Source organism: Pyxicephalus adspersus, chromosome 1 (assembly GCF_032062135.1).
Source record: "Pyxicephalus adspersus chromosome 1, UCB_Pads_2.0, whole genome shotgun sequence".
Classification (NCBI taxonomy): Eukaryota; Metazoa; Chordata; class Amphibia; order Anura; family Pyxicephalidae; genus Pyxicephalus; species Pyxicephalus adspersus.
In genome coordinates this window covers 140,255,902-140,277,614 of record NC_092858.1, presented here as the reverse complement: position 1 = coordinate 140,277,614, position 21,713 = coordinate 140,255,902, and the positions used below count along the sequence as shown (strand labels likewise).

General features: G+C 37.8%; 1 protein-coding gene across 1 annotated transcript in view; it reads left to right on the top strand.

Moving 5' to 3' along the window:
- Window positions 1-3,673, top strand: part of OVCA2 (OVCA2 serine hydrolase domain containing) — a gene marked incomplete in the record, with an annotated part of 4,830 nt that extends 1,157 nt beyond the window's left edge. The window contains 1 exon segment of the mRNA XM_072429212.1: window positions 2,539-3,673. Coding sequence (XP_072285313.1) covers window positions 2,539-3,054 — 516 coding nt within the window.
- Between the last annotated feature and the right edge of the window lie 18,040 nt (window positions 3,674-21,713).

The window sequence follows — 21,713 nt, the reverse complement described above, 5'->3', positions numbered from 1 at the left end:
CCCCTCTTTGCTCTGTGGTTCTGCTAGCTTCTGCATTAGAGCCATATATTGTAGCAATGTAGGGGTAGTTGAATGTTGGCTTATCTGGTACCCAACACACCACTGGGAAGAATCAGTGCTGATTATTTTTCCACCCAGATTCACTCTATACACATGTGAATATCAACAGGTGGCACAGGTAAGTATTCTATTACTGTACAGGCAATAGTGACAGGTAAAACTTTGTCTTATCATTAAAATTATTTTTTGGTGCTGCACCTGATTATAGGTTTATCAGTACTTGCAGTTTACTACAGATACAAATTGATCACCTATTTCAGCTTCTTGTGTTGAATTCTTCTTGAATTTAGAGCAGAGTTGTCACTCTTATAAAGACTGCTGCTTTCGGTCAGCATTATCACTTCCAATTCCCACGTCTGTAGATTGGCAATCAGCACCTGGCCACACCTAGTCTTGTCCATTATTTTGTGAATTGATGGCACTGAAACCCTTCCACTGTGATCTGCAGTGCCTGGAATTGAAGGAATGTGAGACAAAGAATGAAGGATGATTCAGCTCCGTTAAAGAAGGGGGGTTTTTATGAATGTGCCTCCCATAATACATTGATTTAATACTTGTTTAGACTCCCTTATTTGTACTTTAAAGCAAAACTTTACTTACCTAAACGTCACCAATGTGACATCTCCTGTCTGGCCGCACAGACATCTTTGCATGGTCTACATCCAGATTTGGGATCTACCTCTTCATCGCTGGTACTCATGAACCCCCATGCATGTACACCTTCACTCTGACATCCTTGCAGACGTGTTTACTGAAATGAAGACCAGGAATAGGCAGATAAAAATCCTCTATTATTATTATTATTATAATTATTAAACCGGATTTATATAGCGTCAACATACTACCCATCGCTGTACATTAAATAGGGAATTTTAAAGAGATTGTGTCACCGCCCATTGTATCACAGGTGAAGTCACAAATTCTTTTTTTTAAAAATCTGTATTTTGTTACCTTAACTCACCCTTTGCTCTGTTCTTTCTTTGGAACCTTAAATAAGCAAAGCAATTATTGCCAATAAAATAAAGAGGAGAGGAAATGAAAACAAAGAAACCAGCAGCAGGTTGGCAGCAGCATAAGGTGTCAGCACACACTTGTTGAACTGAACATATGTATGAATGATTAGCATAACAAAGCCGTTCGCTAACTAAAGAATTTCCAAGAAAAAAGCCCATTAACTAAACATTCCCCAGCCTGATGTTCAGTGCTTGATGTACAATACAGTGGTTTCCATTAGCAGGTAAAGCTCATGCCTTGTGCTTGAGTGGGTTACCATTCATCATTAACAGCACTCCAAACACACCTTACCAACACAATGTATTTTACAAAATGCAACGTTCACTAGATTTGTGTGTGATGACCTACATTGTGCAGCCCATTAAAAAATACCAGGCTGCCCTGACATGCTTTGATTTACAGCACAGCGCACAACCATACTGTGAAGGGATCCTTATTACAATTTTGTTTTCTTTGTAGTATCAGATTTTACCAACAGGTGCCAGGCAGATCTGTAAAAACACTGGAGATGTCTGCTGTATGATAGACTGCAGGAGGCTGATACCAATTTAATTTGTTTAAGTTTATTTCTTTGGACCTTTTCATCATAAATTTTCTTCTAATCATTCATTTGACTGTATCCTTTCCATCTTCCTGTGAGCTAAGGGCACCAAGAACCCACCACTAGCTAGATTTTGTACTCATCCAGCTGCCCTGGGCTCATAGGGAGATTGGTGAAGGCAGCAGAAGCACCTTGTTAGGTGGTCCCTCTACTCTCCAATGAGGACAGAAAAGGGGAAAAAGGACAAAGGAGGAAGTAATTATTATTTTTTAGTGAAAGGTTTAAGAGCAGAGTAAAAGGGCAAACAGGAGTTGAGGTAAGTGTGTTTCTTGTTATAGGTATGCAATAGGAGAAAAGGTCCTCTTTTTGGGGTCTTCTTTTGTGCTTGTATATTACAGGAAACTCACCTGTATGGCACATCCTAGATGGTAGGGTCCCCAGGCAGTCCAATAGTCGGAACTCATGCAGCATCAGAGGCCCCTACCCACCACCACCACTCACACACACTTGTCACGGTCTAATTTATGTGGCATAGTCTCTTCATTATGGATGTATAGAACTTGAGCTGTGATGGCTAAGTTCCCTTCGGTGGTTGACTATACAATGGTAAAGTTAAGCACGTTGCGCTAACCTCCCTGGCAGTATGATTTTGTATTTTTAAATGTCAAATTGGTAATTAATTAATTAAATTTCCCGCCTGATCCCTCCAGATAGTGATACTTCCCCCACCTCCTAGATTGTAAGTTTTTCGGGGCAAGTTCCTCTTCTCCTCCTGTGTTACTGTCTGTATCTGTCTGTATTTTGCAACCCCTATTTAATGTACAGCCCTGTGTATTATGTTGGTGCTATATAAGTCCTGGTAAATAATATTATTAAAAAGTTATTTTATTATAGACTTATATAACCTGTTTTTTTTTTCTTTAGATGATGACTCAAGTGCAGGGGTTGCAGATAACCAACGAGAAGACCCCAGAGGCTGGTGGTTCTCAGACACTGAGAAGAGCAGTTTTAATGCCATGGATGAAACTAAATCCTGTGCAGGCTTAGAGGAATCCCTTCAGGCTGTGGCCAAGGCCTTTTCTGAACTTGGGCCCTTCAATGGAATTTTGGGTTTCAGCCAAGGAGCTGCCCTAGTGGCCTTGATATGTGCATTAAAACAACGCAGAGATCCTCGCTTCCAGTTTGACTTTGCCATCCTGGTTGCTGGTTTTAAAAGTCGTGCAGCTGAACATGCAGAATTCTACCAGCAACCCATCACTGTCCCAACTCTTCATGTATATGGCGACACTGACCGTGTTATCCCAGGGGAGATGAGCCAAGAGCTAGCTTCACATTTTGTGAATCCAGTCCTACTCACACATGCAGGAGGGCATTACATACCTGTGTGCTCGGCACAGAAGAAGGTTTATTTCTCATTCATGGACTCCTTCTGTACATAAGTGGGGGAATGTAGATATTGTAATGCTTTATAAACTTTATGAACTTGACACTGCAGGAAATCAGAATAAATCATAATGTCTTTATGGCTTCTGTACAATTTGTCTTCAAAGCAAAGAATTATGCTTTGGGGTAATATTTCACAAAGTAAAAATAAACATTGTACTGTGTTTTACAACTCTAAATAGCACGCTGAATATGAAAAAAAGCTTGTTAACCTGTTCCTATCTATATGGTAGTCTGTCGCCTGTGAGTTTAAATGGAGCTGGGGAGGTCATTTTATTTTCCAGGCAACCCCCCTTTACAATTTCAACTCATTCTAGTTCTGTTCTCCGTCCGTGTCTATTGCTCCAGGAGCGCCAGCTTCACATACAGGGATGACCATACTTCAAACGTTATCACATCTGTCACAGGCAGCGCTTCACAAGGAAATGTAATGCTCTCCTCCATCCCCTCCCTTTAAAAAGCTTATTTAAAGGTTCATTTCCCCTTGGCAATTAAAAAACTGAATGTTAAATGTCAGCTGTGTACAAGCCAGTGATGTGAAAAATGAAAGCCAATTTGTGATGGACTCTGGTTTTAACCCAATAAATACCAATGGGTCACTAAGAAAAAGAGAAAGGTATTGTTGATTTCTTTGCTATTGGCCTTCTTGACTTTTGGAAGTGACCAAAGCCACTCCTATTAAGCATGAAGCAAGAGTACAAGGCTAAGGCCTTGATTAATATTAGTAAGAAAAGAAGGAACTCCGGGCCCTGCAGCACATCAAGGCCTTCATTGTTCCACATGCAGTAAACTGTTTTGGTGGTTTAGGGCAGTGGTCGCCAACCTTTTGGACCTCACGGAGCACTAAAATCATATTTTAAATCCCGGGTATTCACTGGGAGTCGTGTGTCACTCAAAGGGGAAGAAACTTCCCCAGGAGTGACATGATGATGCCAGACCCTGGCCACTCTCCCATCGAAGGCTCAGACCTGGTGCTTGCTTAACATCCTGGGGGGACAGTAGCGCAGGGCTGTGGACACAACAAAAGTTGTGTCCTTATGGGGGACATGATTAGAGGGGTCAGAAGAAGAAAACTGTAAGGGTAATGTTTCTGCAGACCACCAGTTGGCGACTGCTGATAAAGGGCACGGTTACATAGAAACTGGCAGGTTTTGCTCAGTTTTGTATAATCATAGTGCAGTTTCCACTCCTTATTTAGGGGCTTCTTTTAGCCTCGTCCATTATCTTGTTGATTCCTCGTGTTTTGGTAACCTCTTGGTAACCATCTCGTGTTGACATAAGCCTTGAAAAGGCTGTCAGGTACAATGGCTATGTATAAGCGATTTCATATGAAACTAGTCAGAGAGATGCTAATGATAACCAGACTCCAATTACACTAAATCTGAACCGGAGTTCTGTGTAATCTACTGCTGCTAGAATTTTGCAAGCACCTCCCAGGGTTACCTGAAGTGTGTTTCTTACAGCCCGTGCTATGTAATTTCCTCTCACTTTGTCCTTTGTATTACCAGGTACATTTATATTTCCAAGGCAGGATTTAAATCTGATTTGCATCCAATATAAATTACTCCGACATATTGCCTTTTTTTCTATCACATTTGATTCTACATATGTCAGAAATCACATTAAACCTATAGTGGGTATATCTGTGAACTACTTCCCTGCATCAGAATACTAACAGAAGGTGGGCTGGGGCACTACAAAAAGTAGTTTTGCATAGAGTAAAGATTAGCATTGACACTCTGACATAAAATGTTATAACTCAGAGCAGAGAAAAAGCACTTATTAGGACAGCTGTGCACGGTAGAGGTGAAAAAAAGCTTTCTATGGGAAAAGTATGTAAATGAATGAATATATTATATTTTCATATACTGTATATATCATTGTTACATCTAATCTGAACCTTTGTGGAATATTTTAATCTGTCAGTTCCTGGTGTCATCATTTTATTACAGCATGCCAGTCAGAGCATAGCTTCCTCTTTTCGTGTACAAAGCCATGGTTGAAAAGATTTCTGTAGAGCAGCCACATAATCTTGTATCTCCTTGCTAGCCTGTTTCTTCCATCCTCAGAATATTTTAGAACTGAAATCCTGTTGGTGTTCTCAAATTCTTTAAACCTAATTTCAGCCAAAATGTAAAAAGCTATTGAAGTTCTGTATTTTAAAAGTGTTGGATGCATTTTTAGATGCAGACAGTGTGGCTACTAAAATCTGTATTTATTTTAGCTTCTTGTAATCCCATGTACAGCACAATATAGGAAATAGGAATATCAAGGTAAGCACTATAAGTTTGCTGAGAAGGGGATAGAACAGACAGGTTACATCAATGAGTTGGTGTTTGTGTGTTTGCATACCTGCCTGAATTACATGCCCAGCAGAACAGCCAAGACCAATAATTTGTGTGTATTTTATATATATTTGTATTTTATATATATAATATATCTTTTGTTTATATTTGTATAAAAGTGCATTTGTTCATATATAATAATCCTACTTGTGCAAACCTTTGTCCTTTGCCTTTCTAGGTCTGGTACGGGGTGCTGGTCAAATTAACTTTCTAGCCCAATCATAATTCTTTTGGGTACCAAAAACCAGATTAGTAGCAGCCTGTGTTGATGGCTATTAATCACAAAAAATCACAACTGTTTGTCTTCCCCAGGTCTATAGGAATGTATTTACCCATTAAGGAAAGATGATCACTACTCTGTGTAGGGTGACTGTTGCTAAAATCAGTCTGTAAACAGTAGAACTGCCTGCTAACAAAACATGGGTATTCTCCTAATGCCTGTGCCCCTAGAACTTGTAGTAGTCAATAAAAACTTCTAGGTGAAGATCTCGCAGAAGTATTTGGTCTGGTCTTTCACTGAACTAATTGACTTGATCTGGGGGCTTAGCAGGAACCATAGGATTTTAGTATTCCCTGTGTTCTTTGCAGGAAAACCTTTTGTTTACAGATTGATTTCAATGACAAGCTCATACATGCAAAATAACAAATTTTTATTTAAAGTTGGAAGTTAGAAATGTGTGTTATTAACCCCCCTAGCGTTCTAATTCTATTAGTTTTGTGATGCAAAAAGTGATCCTAATTTTTTTGCATAGAAATTTTTGTTTATATTGTGGGCCTGTAACTCTTAGGATTAACTCCCGGGCATGATAATTATATTTATTTATAAATAATTATAAATATTAAATAAATAAATTATTATAAATATTAATTATAAAAAATAATGAAATATCACACCACAACAATGTAATTTATCAAAAAATGTCAGGGATAATAGTGGGCAAAATGTAAATCGGGACACTGGGCAGGTATGTGTGGTGCACTAAAATGTGTACTTTTATTTTTATTATATGTTGTGTGGTGTTTTTTACTGTAAAAACCATTTAAAAGCAGATCACATTGTAATCTGCTTTTAAATTTTCCGCCCGGCCACACCCCCTGAATACATCACAACTCGCATCACCAGGAAGATGTCACATCCTCCCGGGTGATGCAAGTGGCGATGTCCCGTCCGCCTCACCCCTGGCATCCACCGACGCTGCTGCAGCACAATTTTAATAATAAAATCATTAACACAATCTAAGCTCAATTTTGCAGGGGGGGCATTAACCTAATTGCATGTTTTTTGGATTGTGAGGAAATGTAAAATAACTATTATGGTATGCATTTATGACAATCACTAACATTCAGATCATATAATTTATAAGTATTTTTTTTTACTTTTTGTTTTGTTATTTTAGAAATGTCAGTGAGATCACAATTTCAGCATTTCAAACTTTATCCCATTTCCACACCTTAACCATTACATGATAGTCTGTCCCATTCAGGTATATGTATCTTCAATCAAAGGAATAATCCAATGATAAAAAAATGGATATTGTTTTAGACAAGTGGAATTGTTCAGCACAATCAACCTTTCTACTAGTATCCAGAGTGGAAGGACCCTTTAACATTTATCCCCAAGCCTAACATATATGAATGATATTAGGGTATATAGAGAAAATGTCTTAATTGTATTCCCCAATCAGACAACAGGCAGTTAAATAAAGACGTGTCTAGCATTTGGAATTCCAGGGACGTATGTACAGAACTAGAAATAAGGGAAATAAAAGATTTCAGCACTCTGAACAAGGAATGCTCATGGGGTAATATCACATAATTGCTGCTTTTATGGAATAGGTTATTTTATCATAATGGATCATTAGTATATGATTTGCATCTCATTTTCACTAACGTCTCATATTTGCAGTATGTACATTTAGCTCAATGGTAACCTCGTTATGTGTTCTTTTTCTTTAACTGAATGTTACATTGCCATTGACAGGGCATTAACTCAGGTTAACGACAAGTGAAATGTACAATCACCTTAGGGCTTGGTTTTCTGAAAGGAAATCTATCATTAAAAATCAATTACATCTTAATGTGCAGCAATATATCGTTCTGCGGGATATGACAGGTCGTGGGGGTTCCCACTTGAAATAGTTGGGAAGTTTGAGATTTCTCTAGCCGTAGATTACATTCTTCTTTTGTTACAGCAATGATTTACTGCTAGTCATAAAAAGCAAGTTGACTGAATCAGAAAAGTCATATTCAAATAATAACAAACATATTAGAATAGAACAGTTCATCATTGTATTTAATATTGCTGCACATAATACCCCTAGCTACTGTCTGTCATTTTCTGACCTCTAAAAGAAGTACGGTAATTCCTGTATTCTAAATATAAACCTGCTCTATAAATGTTACCTACATTATAATGGGGATTTGTGGGGCTGTCCCAAATCACACATACTAATATAGACACAAAATTATACATTCTCTCCCAGTCTTCACCCATCACTGCAACAATTGTAGTACACATCTGCAAAACATGCATACCCAGCCTGTGGGCTGTCAGCATGCACCCACTATCTTATTCCCCACAACATACAGACTAATTATTCTGTATTCCTAAAATAACGACAAGAACTAATGTTTATCCCATCAATGTGCACTCTAAGACTTATTTTAGACCAGTGTTTTTTCCGCAGCAGTCTGATGCAGGCTTAACCACTCTTTTGACTGCTCCTATTCAATTAAATGGGAAAGGTACTGTGCTGACTGTTGCAGTGGAATGTGGCTGTGGTTGCTGAATGCACCATGTTGCTTCAATGCAACCGCCTTCAACCACACCTCAGTTAGAAAATGGTTGTGGTCGCTGCTAGTGGACCTTCATCTCAACAGCATGACACAAAGATTGAGTTTAGCTGTGGTTGACGCAACAACTGCAAGGTTGCACACTACTGAAGAGGGGCATCTAGGAACAACCAACAGCAACAGTTTCCATCCGCAAGACTAAAAGGGGCCAAAATCCTGGCATCTTTAAATGAAAACTTTACTGAACATAGCACAAGGACTGCTCTAACTGGTCTCCTGAAATCTAGGTGCCTGACTGATCCACAGCTTTGGCACTTACCCATGTCCTCTCATGATAGTCTATCTTCTCCAGTCATAAAGAGCTTTAATCTTCCTGGCGGTATGATTATTGTAGTATTTTTCAATGTCTAAGCAGTACATTTGACATTTAAAAATACCAACCCCCAGCGCATGGCGCCCGCACGTACACACGGCGCATGACCGCCCGGCATCTGCATCCCATGGCCTCGCATCTCCAACGTCCACACACCGGGGATGCAAGGCCAGGGGACACAGATGTCGGGTATCACCAAGGGAATGCCGAAGGACACTGTGGGCTCGTGGGGACCAGGTAAGCCCTAAGTTCCACCCCGACTGTGGCTCTGGGTTACCGCTTTTTGTAATGAAATTTAATCCCAAGCCACAGGGAGCTTTAATAAATCAGGTCCATTGAGACACTAAAACAGGACAAGCATGAAAAGTAAGGTCAGAGCTGCGTTGATCTACACTGCCTGGGGTGCCAAAATGATTGGCACTAAAAAGCCTTTTTACTTGGGGAGTCAATATGACTAAGTTTATTTATATTATCAAGAGTCACACAACTTTGACCTGAATTGGCAAATGTGTGAATCATCTCCTTAGCTTTGTTTGCTCCTGATTTGGACAAGAGAACTCCCTCTCTCCATAACATAGGGATAGATGTTCAATAGTTCATAAAAGAGAATTTTTTTGGCCTATTAATGTAGCTTGGGATTTGAGTGCAGCTCGGAAAGGAATGGACAAGAATTTTGAAACTCCTTGGATTTTGGTAGGCTCATGGGTTACTTTCAGCAGTTTAATAAGATAAAACATAGGGATATGTGCATACATTGGAATGTATTGGATTTATTTTTGATATTTATTTTTCCCCGACATTCACTTTACAAATTGTATGAAATAAGTCTCAGCCAGCATGCTTTGTGCTGTAGTGTCGCTTCATTTCGCTGGCGTTGGTTGTCTGCGGCATAGGTTAGTGATCCTAAAATGTTTGGTCCTGTCACACGCTGTATGAAGTGACAGCAGACCGGATTGGAAATCACTGAGGTGTTATAACTCCTGCAAAGTTTTTGAAGTGTCACCATAGCAACCAATGTGTGCTATACGTTGATAATAGGCCGCTCACACAGCTCTAGTGTTTCCTTTTTATAAACCAGCTATTAATGTGTACCTTTGTGTCTGCGCTAAGACTTATTAAAAAAAAGACAAGCCAATACATTTTTCAGCAAAATGCTGTCCTTACATTTTTTACCTTACCAACGACTTATTGTACTGAAGACAGCGAAGCTGATACATTTATCTAACATATCATATTGTGAATTCTGACATTTTGGACGTAGCCTGGATTCATAGCAAGTTGATTAATTTCATTAGTATTTGTGTTCCTTTTCATTATGTCATAGGTGGTGGTGTTGTTAAAATAAAATAAATATCTATTGCTCTATATATATATTCTAATATAAACTGTCCTAATATAAACTGATGTACCTACGCTTACCTGAAAAAACAGGAAAACTACATATACTTGAGTATAAACCTAGGACACAATATGTATCCATAACATTGAAGACAGTAGTTAACATGAATGCCTATAAGAATAATGTGAATAATTAATTCTTGATGTGTTTTTAAAACATTTATTTTAGGGGAAAGGCTCAGTTTTTTTCTACTTTTACAGCTTATGGTATGATAGACCATTTGCTCTTAATACAGAACTAAATCTCTGTGACTCACCTATCAGCATTTCAGCACAGGGCGCCGCTATCTTTCTTCACCCTACTGCAGACAATCTTCCACCATCTTGATTGGCCAGAACGTAACTTCCACACAGTTCATTCATCCCAGCACATGCAAGGGAAGCCGGGATTTCTGGGTTTCTCTGGCAACCAAAGCTGATTCTGTGCATGTGCAGTTCAGCTTTGTTGGCAGAAACAGGGAGTTATTAGGCTAGTGAGAAACATTATTGCAGAAGGGACACTGCTTGTCCCTTTCCCCAATAATAACGTACCTGATCATACAATCTTAAAAGTGGAACTTAGTCCCACTTTAAAAAAAATATTGTGCATTATAGTTGGCCACCAATGGATAACATTGTGTCCTCATGTAAAATGTGTAACATGTTCAAAAAATAGCAAGAGTTTATAAAACACTTTACATGAGGACACGGTGCCATCTAGTGGTGTGACCTAACTATAATCCAAATTTTTTTTAATGGCATTTCCATGTCAAAAAGTCACTGTTTATATTCAAGTATTTATATATTTGGTTAACGTCTTAATGATACATTACTCCACATTTTGTTCTAAAAATATGTATTCAATTAGATCACATAAATCCCTTAATACTTTATAGAGAATTACATATCCTTAATGCCTGTGGCTACACTAAATACTGTCTGCATTCAGAATGTCTTCATTTTTATCCACCCTATTGTGCTGTGAAGAGATGAGACTAAAAGTGCAAACACCCACTTCCATGGTAGGCAAGGCAAGGAATGAAGGCATGTAGTTTATTTGGGGACAGGAAGCTGACATTATAGCCACTCTGCTGCTCTCTAGTGTTCAGCCAGAAATGATTAAAACCCCTAGCAGGCTCTACACAGACTGCTTAAATGAGGACTTCAAAGTACAAACACAAATTTCAAAAACTATATTACTCATATGACTGTGAGCTTGTTGCTCTTTATTCATATTTAATGGAAGGGCTTTGACTTTAGATCTCTTTTAATGATTTAAAAGACCTGTTTCCAAAATGTCACTGAATGGAAGTTAGTTATTAAATGAAATATAAATAGCATAGTGCTTTTTTTCTTTTCTTTTCGGTTTTAAGAGTTCACTCACACATTGAAAGCATTGCCATTCATTTTGAACCCAATATACTGTAAATGGACTCATTAAAGCAGCATGCAACAGGAAAATGTGCATTATAGTATGCAGGAGCCCATAAAGTTAAAATTAAATTTATGACCAGGCAGAAAGATTATTAACAAACATACTTAGCTGCCTGTTCACAATCTTTTTTTTCAGCTACGCTGATCTGTGCATGCTTAGGTTAGTGCAAGATGCCAGGATAAGCTGAGTATCCCTGGTTTCTGGGCACTGAATGAACACCTATGTGCAAATTTGGGAGTTAGATCATTCTAGTCCTGGTCAACCAAGATGGCCAAAAATCTGGAAGAAGACCAGAAGAAGCAGATGCCTGCAACGGAGCAAGGACAGGTGAGTGTAATTTAAAAATTGCAATCAGGCAAGTAAGGTTTTTTTATTGCAGCTGATATTGCCCCCAATATCAGAAATGACATCTTGAAGGAATTTTGCATAACACAAAATGGTATGTATCTCTCACAATGTATAAAAGCGATCCTCCATGGCTTTCAATACCAATCGTTGCTGGCAAAACATCTGCAGAGGTTGTTTGTAGTTTCTTTGGAAAAAATAAATGTGTCTGTCCTTCCCTGTTGATTGGCAATTTGGCACCAGTTATTGCCGCTTGGCAGTGGTCATCTGAATACCCTTAGTAAGGCAGGTGACCTGTGCACTCCTGTGTACTGCAGATAAGCAGAGGCAACATGGAGTCACAGTTATCTGCCAGAGCAAGCTGCCGAAGGCTAAAACTACAAGACTGCGGCATGCCCGTAATTGTTTGTAGCTTGTTTTCTTCTACAGCTATGTTAAAATAATCAGCCTTAACATGTCTGTCACTGACATAATGCCAAACCTGCCAGCATTATGAGCAATGTGGCCCTTGGAATTCTTCTATTATTTTTTTTTCATTCAAGTGAAATATTCAAAAGTGGCATGTGTTTTAACAACAGTATGCATTTTCTTCATTCTGTTATTAGACAGCTAAAAACACTGCATTGGTAATGCTAAGGCTACGTACACACGTGCAATAATTGTCGTTGGAAACGAACGATTGACGACCAATCGGCTGATAATCTTTAACAAAAAAAGTGCACAATGACTGGCTGATAACGCAGATGAACAAGGAAAGTCCCTGGAAACGAACGACCGTCCCAGTGGATCTCATTGGGTGACAGTTGTTCGCAATCTTTTGTGTGTGCGGTCGTTCAGTGATTGTGGATGGTTCTGCAGTACACTTTCTCAGGTACATGTCACTTCCTGCATCAATCAAACGATCATATCTAGTGTGTGTACATTATTGGTGGATTATATTTAAACGATCGTATCCTTGCAGCATGTACAGAATCGGGCACTATACGATCGTTCAAAATATCCGTGAATAATCGTTGATCGTTCGTCAATCATTCATTTTGCACGTGTGTATGTAGCCGAACTCAGGAGTTGGACCACTTTCTAGGTCCAGCAAGTGACCTGTAGCAAGCATTCATCGTCCATGAGTGACATGTTCTCACAATCTAACCTCCCTACCATAGTCATATGTCATTAAGACAGTCTAAGGCCAATTTCTCGAGGAGAACCCAATTATTCTACCTGCATGGAGATGTAGGAGATAACACAGGGAAAACATGCACACTGCTTGCAGATGGTATCTTAGCCAAGATTCAAAGGTGGGACCCCAGCACTGCAAAGGCAAATGTGCTAACCACTGAGCCAACCTTGTCCATTGATTAGGCACTACTAACATGATAAATACCTACCGTAATATGGCATCAGTGTCTGTAAATGATGACACTGCAATGAGTTAAATGTAGGTTCAAAAACACTAATTCTCCATTATAAAATTTGAGACAAAATAAGAGTTTTTAAAAAAGAATAGACTTTCATAAGCAATACTTTCAACAGCAGATGGCATTCTTCATGTAAATTAATCGTGTTGAACTTATAGCTGTCCATGTCATTAGCTTCAGTGACCTTACAGGTTCTCTTGTTGCAGAATATAACTTGCTACTCTACCAGGTAAATTATGTAAGATTAAAATATATTTGGCTCTCAGCAAAAGCTATCTCATCTATCAATTGGTATTGAGATGAAGAGTCAAACAAATAAAAAGTGTATCCAAACCCAGGGAAAAAAATTGAATAAAATGCAGCTTATCAATTGTTGGACATTGTGACTGCATAACTGTCCTTTTTCAGGTTTGTCTTCCTATATCTTCACCTGGCGATCTTGCCAGTAACACACATCATATATATATGCATATCCCGGGGAGACAATGCTGACCTATGGTACTTTAGCTATGGAGATGCAGAGTTGTCACCCTAAGACAATAAGTGTCAGGACTTTGGAACATATCCTTTTTCCTAATTTCTATAACCTAGGAGCAGAGTTGTGTACTCAACATATAGCTGGGAACATTGTTAACTCATGACAGTTAGCACTGGCAATATTGGAAATATTTAGCTCACAAGATTTCTGGTAGGATTGACAAAACCTGTCAATCTTTCCAGAAATCTTGTAAGATAAAAAATTATGTTTTTTCAAATAAAATGCTCTCAATGGTATATTTATAGAACAAAAAAGAAAAAAATTGATAGAGTTTACATACACTTTAAGGAAACATGTTGACTAGCATTGCTGATTACCCTTCGGAGAATTCTATCTGCCTAGCTGTGTGTTGACCAAGTAGCTTTAATACTGTCTAGGCTTGCAACAAGAGAAGAGATCAGGAGTTTAGACTTTCCAATCTGCATGCTTGCTCCAGGTCTCAACCATTTTACCCCGAAGACAGCTTGAAAAAATTTTAGGGTCCCAAGGAACACCTATTAAAACCAATTTTTAGGGGTCAATGGGTAACATTCTGGAAAGAATGCCTCCTCCACAGTGGTGGCTAGAATAACACCTTTATAGACACCTAACAAAAAGCATTAGTATCATGCAGCTGGCTCTAGTTAATGATGTTGGCCTCAGAACTATGCAGACATAATCAAATAAGTGCTCAGTCAGCCTCAGTTTATGGAAGCCCTACCAACCTCTGGAGGAACCCTGGGGATCCACGGAATAGTTGAGAATGGTGGACGTAGACAGCTAACTCTTATCCTTAGAAGGCCAGCAATATTAGTCCTCATATTTTTCAAGCTTCATTTGGACTATTATTAAAATATTATAAATGCTCTAAAGTCATATCAATAACTTGATGAAAATCTTAGTTCATTGCTCTACATGTTGTGGGAAATCAATATCAAAGCAATGATACCAGCATATAGCCACATAAACAATATCAGTTAGTTGCTCACGTTTTATTATTCAGAATAAAAGCAAATCACATAAATGTTATCATTTTCAATTAAAACAAACACAATTTAAAGCAGGGTTATCCTAAAAGTAATGGGCTTGCTTTACCAGAATATTTTCCTTTTTTTTCAGTGGCTCTTTCCCCAGCCCAAAGACTTCTTGGCACAAACAATGGATGAAGGACTTCACCCCAAGTCACCTGAGGTCTCCTAAAACATGTAAAGGAGTAATAAAATTGGTTTTGGGATCACACCCACAGAAAGTTTACCACAATTAGCAAGTTTACCACAATTGTGATATTCCCTACAAAAACAGTTATTCAGAATCCTTAAAAACCTTCAACTTCTAAATCATATCCTTTTCTGTTTCACTATACCAATTATCTGTAACAATTTACTCCTAACCAGAATTAATAAACAGTAGGTTACTTTTCTAAAGTTTTATCCCTTCTTACAAGTATGATTATCTGTCTTGTACATCCTAGAGCAATCAGCTTAGTGTATTGGATCCTATTCTTTTTTCAGATTGTGGCACACCACAATGAAACTTTAATTGTTCTTGACACATTGCATTGTACAATCATACATTTTGTATTCTATATCAGAACAGTCAATAACCCAGCAACCCACTGGAGAATATATCAAGTATTTTGCTATTTCACTGGTTGGAAATGAATCTATTTAGCAGTTTTATAGGCCAAAAAAATCCTTAAAATGTAAATGAGTATCTCTGCTATGGCAAAACTACTAGGCTGATTCATGTTATGGTTTTTGTTTTTTATTTTTCAGAGGCACGATTTTGTACATTGTGGGAAGCTTTTGGTGGGTTGCAGCAGCATCATCTTTTCTCAACCTTTTTACTCCAAAGGAACTCTTTACATTGTTTTCATATCTCTGGGAGCACTTTCTAAAAACAATTCATTTGGTGTCAATGGGATATGCCCAATACATTAGTGGTGAGCTGCAAAAATGCCCTCCTTAAACCTGTGATCTGAATGCCACCCTACAGACAAATAAAATGATCTCTGCTGGCTCCAAAAAATAGTGTTTGCTCAAGAATTATGGATTAACGAATGAAAGGTCAATCATCCATGGCCCAAGGAACCCTTACTATCCTCTTAGTAAAGGTTAATGATAAACCTTCAGAATACTTTTTAAGTTATAAGTTAGGTCTTCTCCTCAAACTATAGGACCTGACCTCACAATTGCTTCTTTGGCATAATAGACATAGTTTTCGAAATATTAAGAAAGGCCTTCCTATGGTTTATTGTCACATGAGGTGAATGGGCAACTCAGTATTATTGCATGTTGTTTGGAATTTGGATCTCATGTAAGCTTACGTACTGTAGATGTGATATTATTCTGTATAGGATTATAACCACTACAAGTAAAAGGGAACAATCCTTTGTCTATCCACTGTGAAATATTACTAGGGGTTGTCCATAGTAACGGGATGCTTACAGGCCCTAAAGTCCCTGTTTTTTCTTCCTAAAAACCCTATATATCTATATAACCCACCAAGTATCACTCTCTTTCCCTGGAGCCACTAACACTTTTGGGACACTCTGTCACATCACATATACCATATTCTGTGTTCAGAACATTAGCAGTGTATTTAAAAAAAGTGAATAAACCCTGTGCATCCTTTTCCAAATGAAACATGAAGAAAAATGTATCAAATTTATGTTATTGTTTACAGAAAGTGAAAAAAGGGGAATATTAGGCTGTTAAAAAATAGCAATGTCTATAATTTTCTTTACAACTCAAACATTCACTGCATAAACTGACAAATGTTTCAAGATTTTACTTTCCCTTAAATCATTGAACTAATAGCCATCAAAAGGCCATAAGATTGAGGACATCAAGCAGATGAAAAAGTACTGAGTTCATGGTGAATACTGCAGCGAAGGCTGGCTGGCTATTGTCTCTTTAAATATAATATTGATTTTCATCTTTTTTGGGTGGGGGGTATAATTCTGTATTATTACAATACCCAGAATTGTTTTTTTCTTTCTTCATATTTTGTTCTGTTAATAAATCCCCGTAAAGATAAAAATGCCTCTACCTACTTGTATTCACATGTGATGATTGGAATATATTATTATCACACAAAAGTGTTATCACAGACAACCCTTCAACAACAGGATAATAGTGTCATCTTTTTATTTATTCCCAACAATAAGAGAATACAGTTAAAGCACCTGTGAACATAATCCATTCTGCACAAATCATAGGTGTGAAAACCATTATGCAGATTTGAAATAACAGGTAGACTAATTTTCTATTTTGTAATAAGAACTAGAATACCAACCTACAATAGTATGGATCCAAGAGAAAACATCTGAATATATCACCTTGTGTAATACAATGGTGTGCAGTAGACAGACATCAGGTACTGAGGACATTTTCAAGGTCTAATAGTAAACTTAGAGAGGAGTAATTTTTTCTTCAACTCCCTCTTTTGTGTCAATCCAAACATCTCTTTATTTTTTTCCCTCCAACATAACCTCACCATACACCAGCTAACCGAAAACGTCTTAAAATTCACTAAGAGTTTCCTGTCATTTGCATTGCAAACTACTCCTTTGTGCTCAGGAGCAGCAAACCAAACCTTGGGTTAATGTGTTTGTCTATGTGGTGTAGTACTTCCTCCAAAGAAGAAGAAACAATCACATGGTGAGAATCAACATGTTGCTTCCAAAATCTCCACTGCAACCACAACACAATGTCATGCAAATGTTTCCAATTACCCCTATACAGCTGAATTGGAGTGCTGTTGTTGACAGCAAATCTGAAATTGGCCTTAATGAGATAGCTGAACAAAGGCAGAAGTGGTTATGGCTTCCAATACTCCTTGCCCACCCCTTTACCCAAACATAGAAAATGATGTAGTCATGTCACCCGCAGAGTTGTAAAGAAATTGATCACAAAAAGCTGCTCATGGCTAGTAGATCTGACATTCAGGAGAATGACTAGGAGAGTTCTGCACATCTTGGTGTAGAAATATATTTGGTTTTTCCTGCAATTGGCCTGATTTATGAAAGCTCTTTAAGGCTACTTTCATCAGTGAAGCTGGGTGATCCAGCAAACCTGCAATGGATCTGGTCCAGGATTGAATACATTTGCTAACAAATAGCAAATGACTCTTAGGAAATCCATTCCAGGTTTGCTGGATCACCCAGCTTTATTGATGAAAGTAGCCTTGGAAAGCTTTCATAAATCAGGGCCAATGTCTGAACAGATTTTTTTTGTATGTTTCCAGAAAATACCAATTTTGTTATATGACGAAATGCAACAAAGAGGGTAAGAAATGGCCAATTGCCAAACATACTGCTTGCAAGTAAGTTCTCCCTAAAGAACCAAAAAAACCTCACAATTCTATTTTGTTTAAAGCTTTTATTTGTTACACGTCTGAATAAAATTTATTATCTAAAAAATGTTACTGCTCCTTTGAGGGTGTACAAGCTCTGAGCCAATTCTCTGAAGAAACAAGCAGTGTTTAAACACACACAATTGTAAGAATTCTATCTCCAAAATGCACTGCTTCAGAACACACACAATGCCCCTGATAATATGTTAGGAGTTCTGGACTTCCTTCCAAAGTAAAAAAAAACATAATTGTTTTTTATAAGCCATTATATTCAATCTGCTTGCATGCAGTGTAATACAATATATATATATTTATATATATATGTACTTTTATGTACTGTACATCACTGTTACAGTGCAGCTTACTAAGCTCCATCTGGCGGCATTCACCCTTTGGTTCTTGGGCTCTGCCAACTATTTTATACGTCAACTGGCTGAACAAATTTTGTAATTCTTCACATACACATTACAGCATTCACACTTTGGCTCCCAGGCCATATCTATGTAAATGCAGGTATTATAGAATAGAAAATTGTATTGTTGGTTTTATAGATTACATAAATTACAAATATTTGGAAATGTAAAACTGTGCATTTTTTGCAATTGGAATTACCTAATTACATCTGGGCCTCCGACCGCTGGATGTAGAGGTATTGAGCATCCACATTCTTTTCCTGTCCTGTGCCAAAGTTAGGGCTCTGCCTACCTACCTACCTACCTACTTTATCTACTACTATCTACTACTTTACCTACCTACCTACTATCTTTATCATTTTTGTAGAACTTCTCACACATTGAGCCTGATTTATTAACGCTCTCCAAGGCTTGAGAGGATACACTTTCATCAGTGAACCTGGCTGATCCAGCACATTGGCATAGATCAGGTCCAGGATTTATAACATTTGCTAACAAATAGCTAATAACTTTTAAGAACCGTTCCAGGTTTGCTGCATCACCCAGGTTCACTAATAACAGTGTATCTTCTCCATCTTTGGGGAGCTTTAATAAATCAGGCTCATTGTGAGAAATGCTGGTAAGCAAAACCATGTATAAGCAAATAACACTTGCATTGTCTGTTTAGGATTATAGGAAAAAGATGGAACAGTAATATATGTAATGCTAAAAGTCCGTCAATGGCAAAGGAAGAAATCTAGAAAAACATTAACATTTCTAGCCCGTCCTTAATAAAATGTGTTTTTGTCCTCTTTGAAAGTTTTGGAAAGTTGCCAGATATGGGGACTGTTATAGCTGCTCTGAACCTTCGCTACAATGATGTGATCAATAAATTGATTTTAGTAATGTTTATGGAGTGCTGGCGACATGTTATATGAACTTATTGACAGAAAGTGGGGGAAATCTCCCCAATGGGAACACGCTGCAATTAACTCTAACCCTTCCTGACACTGCCCAAAGCTAAAGAAATCATTTTGTCTGCAGTGGGCTAGAATCTGTAATATGAATAATAATATTATTATTATTATTCCTGCTTACTTTTTTACATGACTTCACTATTATCATTAGAAATGAACTCACCTGGTGACAGGTAAAAGAGTAATCAGGTCTCTAAACACATTCCTTCGTTTCTTTTTTAAAATATGGTAAAACAAGGTTGGGGACACAGAGTCACCTGTACTTCCTGGAGCAGCAATGACTCTGCCTAAACCTAAGCACATCTAGGAGATCTAGAAACAGGTTTGTTAATCTCCCCACTTACTACCCTAAATGCAGGCAATGAAGCCAACCATAGGAAGGAGATGCCAGCTGCCAAAGGCAAGGAGGCCGTGTTGGGTAGCAACACCTATATTTTCACCTAGCATCCGTGCAAATGCATAGATAATGGGCCTGATTTATTATAGTTCTCCAAGGCTGGAGAGAATATACTTTCATCAGTGAAGCTGGGTGATCCAGCAAACCTGGAATAGATTTGGTCCGGGATTGAAAACATTTGCTAACCAAATAGCTAATGACTTTTAGGAAATCCATTCCAGGTTTGCTGGATTACCCAGCTTCACTGATGAAAGTATATTCTCTCCAGGCTTGGAGAACTTTATTAAATCAGAGCCTATATCTCTGTCCAGGGGCCACAGATGAAAGTTATGGGTGCCCTAAGCTTGCTCTAACCTTGTGATTGCCATGATGTTTTCCATTCACTAGTTCAAAGAATGTACAGGTCCGGTGCAAGTAATGCCCTTGGGTAGTCAAAAACTTTTTTTTAAAGAGTATTGATTATTGCTTATTTGGCACACTATATGTTTCTAACCTGCCTACACTATATGTTGCTAACCTGCCTACCTAATAAGAACCACAACATCCTTTCGTACCCTCCTATAACATGTGAAATAGAAGCCTGTACCCTTGTGCTTGGTTCTTATATGGGGAAACACTGGTTGGCAGAGGTTATGGGCAGAGGTGCCCAGGTAACTCCAAATTATAAATAAATGCAATCAATTGTATGTAAATTGTATATATATATATATATATATATATATATTGTGTGTGTGTGTGTGTGTCAGTTTTTAAAACTGGACTTTTAGTACTTATCCAAGTGTTGTTTTTATCTCTTAGGGAGTCTGATGGGGACATGTCACCAATATATCCCACTATACTATGACTTAATGACCTTGATGGAGGAATATCAAAAGAAAAATTGCATGTGTGATTAAACTGAAAAATATTTTTTCTATTAGATATGTACAAAATGAATATAGATATATAAAAATGGTTCTATGTTTTTTGTGCTGAAGGGGTTAGTTATAATAGAGGGTATATTGGATTATTCTAGCAGTTTGTATTACAAGTTGTGCTTTACTAAAAACATACAATCTATCTGCTCACTTGTTGCCATTTCCTTGTCATATGCTGCCATCTTGTGGTCATTTTATAGTATTTCTCAAACTTCCTTTCCTAAATAAATTTGAACATTGTTTAAAAATATCAGAAATAAATAAGTAGTTTAGGTGTCCAAAAAACAATACATTTACTTAAAATATTTCTATAAAAAAACAATAGTAACTTGCTGGCTTGGGAGAGGTGATTCTGTGATAGGAAAAGGTAACAGAAAACTATTAGCTGATCTAGTAATTTCACAAATACATTGGTAAACTTTGGTGCAGATTATTTAGATTAGAATAATATAAAGTAAAAGCATTCCTTTTCTTAAACAGTGTAAGAAATAATTATGTTGATAAAAAATATGCATTTCATTCTGTATTTTTGTTCTGTGTATACAAAGGTTTTCCTTCTTTTGACCGCAGATGATTTAGGCTTGACCATAATACCTGTTTTTTTTTAGCATAGTATCATAAAAATATATAATAATGTAACAAATGTTTTTTTCTTATTTTAGGTGGTTGCTTGCATGGTGTTGCTGCATGTATTTTTTTTTTTACACACTTCCTGCAGAGTCCAGGGGCGGTTTGCTGCCCCAGCTGTGCCTATAGATTTGATTTTACTGAATTTGCAAGTGGTTGTAAGCATTTCCAAGCCTAGCAGTAACCACATGTTGTCACTCCCAGGCACCTAGCAGTTGCCAGTAAGTGCCTGGGTGAGGTAAACCTCTTGGTTTTTTACTGATAGTCTAAACTAGGGGTGTCCAAACTTTTTGCAAAGAGATCCAGATTTGATGCCCGTTCTTGGAATGAGTGGGCGTGGTCTGTGCGGGTCCCGCACAGCACACGCCCACTATAATGACTTAGGGCAT